The sequence below is a fragment of the Micropterus dolomieu genome, linkage group LG09 (assembly GCF_021292245.1).
Source record: "Micropterus dolomieu isolate WLL.071019.BEF.003 ecotype Adirondacks linkage group LG09, ASM2129224v1, whole genome shotgun sequence".
Lineage (NCBI taxonomy): Eukaryota > Metazoa > Chordata > Actinopteri > Centrarchiformes > Centrarchidae > Micropterus > Micropterus dolomieu.
The window spans coordinates 21,058,605-21,066,612 of record NC_060158.1 but is presented as its reverse complement, the minus strand read 5'-3'; the positions used below and the strand labels follow the sequence as shown (position 1 = coordinate 21,066,612).

General features: G+C 41.1%; 1 protein-coding gene across 5 annotated transcripts in view; it reads right to left on the bottom strand.

The window, feature by feature from the left end:
- Positions 1-59: 59 nt before the first annotated feature.
- The window catches only part of col16a1 (collagen, type XVI, alpha 1), a 142,609-nt gene continuing 134,660 nt past the window's right edge, over positions 60-8,008 (bottom strand). For all 5 annotated transcript variants that reach the window (XM_046057865.1, XM_046057866.1, XM_046057864.1 and 2 more), the window contains 12 exons: positions 7,165-7,209; positions 6,980-7,033; positions 6,783-6,836; positions 6,632-6,682; positions 5,984-6,073; positions 5,813-5,848; positions 5,663-5,707; positions 4,247-4,441; positions 3,961-4,024; positions 3,591-3,767; positions 3,431-3,508; positions 60-2,271 (listed from right to left, as the gene is read on the bottom strand). In XM_046057865.1, the coding sequence (XP_045913821.1) occupies positions 2,078-2,271; positions 3,431-3,508; positions 3,591-3,767; positions 3,961-4,024; positions 4,247-4,441; positions 5,663-5,707; positions 5,813-5,848; positions 5,984-6,073; positions 6,632-6,682; positions 6,783-6,836; positions 6,980-7,033; positions 7,165-7,209 (1,083 nt within the window). In that variant the 3' untranslated portion in view covers positions 60-2,077. The remainder of the gene's footprint in view (positions 2,272-3,430; positions 3,509-3,590; positions 3,768-3,960; positions 4,025-4,246; positions 4,442-5,662; positions 5,708-5,812; positions 5,849-5,983; positions 6,074-6,631; positions 6,683-6,782; positions 6,837-6,979; positions 7,034-7,164; positions 7,210-8,008) is intronic.

The following is an 8,008-nucleotide window of genomic DNA, read 5'->3' as shown; positions in this document are numbered from 1 at the left end:
CACACTACAATTGTATTTGCATGTATTTCTTGCAATGAAAAACAACCACACTTGCACAATTTTGCATTCAAAATGTATGTTTTTTTTTCTCAAATGTTCCATAATACAACATATGCAAGGCACATTATGGCTTGGACAACAATGACAGTACAGAAATATAAACACAGGCTGGAGAGTTGATGGACAAAAACAGATGGATTACTGAACGAGCCTACATAGCACAGGCCTATAGGCCCAAGCCTCTGTTTGAGCAATTTTTCTTGTTGAGAAGTCAATCAAAGAACTACAAAATGACCAAAGAGGGAGATGCAAAACAACCACAAAGAAACAAAACGACTACAAAGACACAGAAAATACAGATTTTTCAAAAAACAACTACAAAGAAACACAAAGCAACTACAAAAAAATACAAAACATCTACAAAGGCAAACAAAACAACTACAGACACAAAGCAACTACACAGACAAACAAAACAACTACAAAGAGACACAACACAACTACAAAGACAAACAAAACAACTACAAAGAGACACAAAGCAACTACAACTTCAGTCTGAAGTTCAGTCAGCTCTGTTAAAGAGGTGGGGGACCTTTAGTATGTCTGTGCCCAGGGGCCACTGTCTCAGAATCCATCCTCAGAAGGACAACTGGATTTGAGTAGTGTTTGATACAACACAGCCTGACTGCTTGAAAAGCTATTTGATTGGGTTTGAACATTTCCCAAGGGCTAGCTTGTGAGAAACAAGTCTGACCACAGCTCATAGTTTAAACTGGCGATTAAACTACAGAGAAAGTAGTGCTTAGTCCATAGATTTCAAGATATAAAAATTATTTTAAAAATTACAGAAATCAACCCCAAAATACAGTAACATGTAACACTAAAAAAGCTGTTTCGATGCTTTTCAGAATATTTTCTTTATCTTTACGCAATCATAAGAGGGTTTGGTGGCTGTGCTCAGTGTATTGCATTACAGTACCTGTGGTGAATGGGCTCAATTATTCCTTATATTTTCTTACACAAGTATCTGGTGAAGCAGACAGATGGCTATTACAGCTACTTTAAAATCCTCAATGAGATGAGATGCTCAAAAATGGCTGCATTTTCCAAATGAACGGAGTAAAAATAACACAAAGTGAACTTTAGCAACATAATTACAAAAGCCAATATGCTTTCTTGTGTAAATGCAGTTTTCTTACATAAATATTTTGTCTTTTACTGAACACATTATTCCTTAGAACAATATTCCTTTGGCATTTCTTTTGCTGCTTTATAACCATCGACAATGAAAAATAAGTGGCTTGCCATGCGGATTGCCTTTTATCAAATCTGTTGAAAAAGTATAAAAAGCCACTATATATAAATATAAATATATACAAAACAGTCAATCCATCAAAAATGTTATGAATGCTGGTTTTGGCATCTGTTTCTACAGAACTGAAATACATTTCTCGGGATATTCTCTTAGAAGTCAAATTCTAATATATCACACCACAAGCACTGAGACAGAATATTAGAAATGCATGGGATGCACTCCGAATGTGATTCTGTGAGAAAGGAACAAAGATATGAGAGGTGGAAGCAAAGTGCTACAATAATTGTGTGTATTCTCCTCCAAAGACTTAGACAAAGAAAATGACAAAAACCGAAGAAACCAGAATTAATCAAGGAGAAGAAAATACAGATTGTGATTCTTGTCACCTCCCCTGGGTAGTTTGAACATGTACAAAAGGAATGAAACACAGTGAGACAAAAAAGAGTTGACACCAAAATAAGAGGCAGTAATATAGCAATGAATTGGCATTCACTGGGAAAAAGAATGATGCAATTAAAACGTGCTGCCGGTGTGTCTTTGCAGGCCTCATTCCAGCGGGGCCGTTACAAAGAAATTGTGGATTTTTGCCCAGAACAGTAGAAATCTGTGTGGGTAAATCTATACTATTCAAAAACAAAGGAGCTCCTTTATTTCATCTTGTGGTCTGATTTAATAATTTTGGGTCACGGTCTTTGGCTTTCTGTCTTCTCCGTAGTCTCTTTGCTTCAGTCCCCTCTGCCACTTTCCTCCATCACTTCTAGCCCTCTACCAGGGGCCCTTGACAGGTGGGCCCTTGGGGCTGTACTCTACTTGATGGCTCATACAGTCTCCCGGATTACACCGGCCATCATTTCCCTTTGTCCCAGGCTGCCCCGGAGGGCCTGGGATACCAGGAACACCCTGCTGGCCAACTGGACCTGGTGGTCCCATTTTACCGTAGCCTTGGGGGCCTGGGACACCTACAAGAACAAAGGAAACAAAGGGAATGTAATGATTGACTCACTGCCCTGGTACGTTAGAGAGAGTATATTAAAGAAACAAAATATTGAAAAGAAACAGAAATAGATAAACATTTTGAGAAATAAGCTCATTCACTTTCTTGCCACGAGTTGGATGACATGATTGATACCACTCTCATATCCTTCCTTTAAATAAAGATACACCAGCAGAAGCTTAGCTTAGCTCACAAGGAGAAACAGGTAGCCTACCCAGCAGTTTTGTTAGTTAATGATCTTTAGAGGAGCTGGTAGTCACATTTTTTGCCTTTTGACAAAGCCAGGCTAGCTGTTTCCTCCTGTTTGGGCTTTACACTACGTCAAGCTAACCGGCTGCTGTATGTAGCTTCATGTTTCCCGTTCAGACATGGCATTGGTATCTATCTAGCTCTCAGCAAAAAAAGCTAATACAATAAGTATAAGTGTTATTACAATGTTATCAGGGGAACATTAAAGAAGCAAAAAAATCTATTTTGAACATTTGATGTGAGCACACTTGCTTTTTCGACCAAAACTACTTGTCAACACAAACTGTTCTCTGGTTCTCTATAAAGTGACTGCAGATGCTAATTTGCTAATTTAGCCAAAGCTACGATATGAACTCCATTATCACTGAGGATTCTGAGATGTTGATTTGGGTGGTATGAATTAGCCTGGCCATTTTAATTATGACAATTAAATTTATTCAAATTCAATCATGCTGGCAAATTACTAATCAACATCAAATGCAAACTATTTAAGTAATTTGCGTCCATTATGTAATGAGTGCCAGAGAAGGGTTTAGCATCAGGTGTAGCTTGCGATTGTGCATAAAGCACTAGTCTAGTGGAAGATTGTTGCAGATGTAAGCGCCTCAACAAAATGTGACACAAGGGATTTAGTGTAATTGAAATTGCAATTCAAATGTTTGAACATCTAAAAAAGAGCAACAAAAAAACTGCACATGGTTAAATGTGCCAAAAGTTGCTTACTATTAGCTATAGCTTTAAACAACACAATATAGCTGAAATGTGATAAACTAACATTTCACAATGCAATTGCTAACATATCACTGATGATTGCCCCAAACGAAATGACTGCCACTGTACTGCTTACTGATCCATGGACCAGTGGGGTACATTACCTGGTGCTCCCGGGGGACCTACATCTCCCATCTCTCCGACACCCTTATCTCCCTTTTCTCCTTGTGGTCCTCGTGGTCCTACAGACAGAGAGTCACACATTTAGACCACATGATAGTTTACAGTTTCGGTGCTTGAAAGATATCTGGCGACCAGGCTCACCTGGGGGACCTTGGCCTCCTGGCCGACCTTGTCTGCCTATCTGTCCTGGGAGTCCCGGTGCACCTGGGGACCCGGGATTACCTGGCGTTCCGTCTTTCCCTGGTGGCCCAGGCCGACCTGGGGATGCCACCATCTCCACTGGCATCTGCATGCGAGACATGTAGTAGGCCATTCTCTCTGGAGAGGGGAAACATGCAATAAAAACAATGATTCCACAAGACCAAGAGAATAGGTGTCCCCCAGGAGAAATTGACTCACTCTTTGACAGAAAGATATGCTTCTGAAGAGAAAATTTTGCTCTAGTCTAGAAACTGTAGCAGCAACATTCACATAACAATATACATTTCCACAGATTAGCACAAGTCCTCACCATCAAAGATCTTGATGACCTGCTGGCGGATGAAGTTCTTGATTTCATCGTAATTGACTACTGCCTGTGTAAGAATGGAGAAACGAAGAGAAAAACAAAAATGCGAGCATTAATCAAGATAGATAATTAAAAAATTCATTATTTACAAGAGCAGATGGAGTTAGTGAGCGCCTCTGGCATCACCTCTTCTCACAGCAAAGCTTGGTATGATTTGTAGCTGATTAAAAGTTGCAAAAAAATACAAATCAGACTAAAGTGCTATAAGTGTAATGAAACTGCATCTCACGTCATTTCCTGGTGACCCTGGAGTTCCCGGGAGCCCTGGGGGGCCCGATGAGCCAGGGCTTCCCCTCTCACCCCTGGGTCCGACGGGCCCAATCATGGGTTGTGCATCCTTAGAGTGGTAACCTCCACCACCAGGGGGCCCTGGTCTACCTCTCTCCCCTGGAGAACCCTTTTGGCCTGCAGCCCCGGGCTCACCCTGGGAGAGACACACACACACACACACACACACACACACACACACACACACACACACACACACACACACACGTAACATCAGTCAATTATAGACGTCACATGCCAGTCATGTTACTAAGATTGATATCAATCTCATGGCTGTATGTTAAATTTTAAGCTAAAGCCAGGACACGTTAGCCTATCTTAACATGGAGACAAACAACTATGAAACAGTTAGGTTAACTCCATCCAAAGTCCACCCAGCAGCACCTCTAAAGCTCACTAATTACAAATGAGACACAAAAAAATCTGGTTGTGGCTAGTTGTTTCCCACTACTGCTATTTTTCACAGTGTAGCTGCAGAGCTATGAGAGTGTTATCAATCGTCTTATTAAACTCTCACAAAGCAAATGCTTAACTATTATGTCCTGCTTTTATGTCAAACAAATAAATGAAACAATATTTTTAGAATTAAAAGGGCAATATCATCAACCCTATTTCAGAGAAGAAGAAGCAAAATTTTTAAGCTTGGCTACATCTATATTACTTTCAACACATCAGAGCCCACCATTTGGATTGTTTTCACTCAAAGAACAGCCCTGCTACATTAGCGACAGTGATTTATCGAGGACAAAGCAGCCCATAATGGACGTCTAATGTTTACACGTCACTGACAGACAAGCGGCTTTTGAAATAGAGAGGAGGGAGAAGAATAGCGGAGTCCGTTCTTGCCTTTCTGCTCTGTTCTCCTCTTCTCTGCAGCTAAAACCCCGACAATGCCGTCCTGTCAGCGTGACAAATAGTCTCATCTAGCATCTCCCCTCATGCTTAATAGCATTATCCCAGAGGCAGAGAATAACTTTATCACTGTATCCACCTACAGTACTGTGAGCCTGTGTCTGAGGAGAGATCCAACAGGCTCTAGCGGGCGGCTGGCTGCCAGTTTGGAGAGGGGTGAAGTGAGGTGAAGAGGAAGGAGGGTGTCGGAGGGAGGGTCGGGGGGTTGGTGAACTGATGACTCTGTTAAGTGCAGGTGCTGATCAGGCAGAAATAGAGAGAGCAAGCGTGTTCAGCACCATAGTGCGCCGGCCCTAGTCTCTCTGAGCTAAAAGGAACAAAAAAAAAAGGATGCATCTCGGTGCATTCAGATGGTCTGCAGAGGTAATGGATGATTGATGCCCGGCCTGGGCAACACACACATACGCTCACATAATATACTCTCCCACCCTGAGTCGGCGCTTACCTTTTGACCTGGCTGCCCGTTTTCCCCTGGTAGGCCTGCCACTCCCTGTCAAACCCAAGAAAGAAATATCCATCGATAGAATGAAATATACTTATCACCACATGGATTACACTTTAATGGGGACAAACACCACACCCAGGCATTACTCACGTCTTTGCCAGCAGCACCGTCACTGCCCGGCTCTCCCTGAAAGTCAAAGTCAGGAGAAAAAAAGGTCAAGTGAGATGTATTGGTATGGTAGCAGTTTCAATGACGTTCAATTAAATGTACGTCATTTTGGGGGACACATTTGGAAGTGGGCACAAGTTGAGAGGTACTAACCATGGGCCCTGGGTGCCCTGGTGGTCCTGGGTTCCCACCCATCCCTGGAAGACCCCTCTCTCCAGCTTGGCCCTTATCTCCTTTTATACCCTACAAGGGGAAAGATTCAGATTATTTTCTATTGTTTGCACATTTCAGAGCAGGACAGAATTTCAGTCGGGTCTTGTTTCACCCCCTCGCTCTCTCAACAATATACAGTAAGGCAAGGCAAGTTTATTTGTATAGCACATTGCAACAACAAGGCAATTCAAAGTGCTTTACATCAAACATAAAAGCAACATAGGGAAATTGAAAAAATACTCATTAAAATATAATTTTGGTGAAAGTATAGCTCATAATTTTAACACTTTCTTAAGGAACAATCATTTTAACTTTAAATTAAAATATAAGATACCATATCTTTATGTATTTTCTTAATATTTTTATAGTATGCGTAGCTTCTGTAATCACTTAACCATCATGTTAGTATTATTTGTCATGCTCAGTGCTCACTATTTACTGTATTTTATTCTGATCTCCAACAGATATTTGGCTACTCAATCACCCCATTTTCCTCTTCAGAATGTTAAAGATTCAGTAAATTTGATGTTATCATCCATTTATTGTTCATTAAAAATATGATATATATTTCAGAGCAATTTTTCTTACCACTCCTGATGGACCAGAAGGCCCAGGAGGTCCAGCTGGACCTGTAGAGCCCTAATGGGGAAGGTAAACACACACATTATTCAAGTTTAACACACATTCCATGGTATCAACTGATCAAACCCTTTTAAGGTGAAAAGGGCAGCAAACTTACAATGTGGCCGGGGGGTCCAGGTCGACCCATAGCTCCTGGAGTACCAGGATCACCCTAGAAAGGTCACACACCTTTAGAGATCTCCAGGTTACACTGACTATGATGTAGCTTTTGGCTTGCATGCGCTGATTATCACTGTGTTTTCTAATCTCAAAACAAATCAACTTGGGGTAATTATAGAAAACAAAAATACTAACCTCATGTCCCGGTCTGCCTGATGGTCCAGGGGGACCTGCAGGTCCAACATCACCCTGAAAGAATGAGAGAAGTAATGAAAAGGCAATTATAAAACTTGGCCTAATGCACAAACAACAGACAGCAAGTATAAGTAGACAAACAGACAGACATAGTGTGAAGGTAAAGCAATGAGTTGTTGGCTAACCTTCTGCCCAGGGAAGCCAGCATGGCCAGTTTTCCCTTTGAATCCCTGAAGAGAGACATCAAAGAGAATGAGATTGGTAGAGTATCAAAATTCACAAAGTCGAGGCTGCCAAAGAACAGGCAGACGTGTCTTTGAAATCCTGAACACCTGCTCTTGGGTTGAACACAAACTGAGATACAGAGAGTGTGTGAGAGAAATAGAAAAGGAAGAGAGGCAGCTACTCGTTTCTTCACTGAAGCTGACCACAGTATGTGAATATCACAGCAAGTTAGAAAGATCTTAGAAGAACATTGGAGGCTTAGATGTTTCATATGGGTTCATATCGCCTGTGACATTAACAACATTAGCAAAACTCAGTGATGATCGCACTTGCTATTGTATTGTGCCAACATGGGTGAGGTGAGTGAAATAGCATTAGATCCTGCTAATTTGGCTAGGATGGAGTACAAAAGTCAAGAGTAAAGATGACTGCACCTGTCTTGACCTGTCCTTTCTACACATATGCATTCTTTCTGAATCCAAAATGTCAAGTTACGATCTCAAGAATGCAAAATATTCACACATCATTGTAAATCCATCTCTCCAGTGGGAACTAGGCTTTCAATGAAATTGGTTTAGTCATGCAAACTGATTTGCATACAAGTTTGCTGTTTGTGAGACTGAAGGAGAGCCATGGCAATGTAATTCTAATGCACTTTATAGAAGTATGCCGTATCTACCAAAACAAGCTACTCTATGTGACAAATAATGAGGGAATTGCTGATGTGAATGTTTTGAGGAAGACATTTATCGTTTATCTCTAAATGATTCCAATTTTTGACACGACTAAGAGTCACCAGCCATT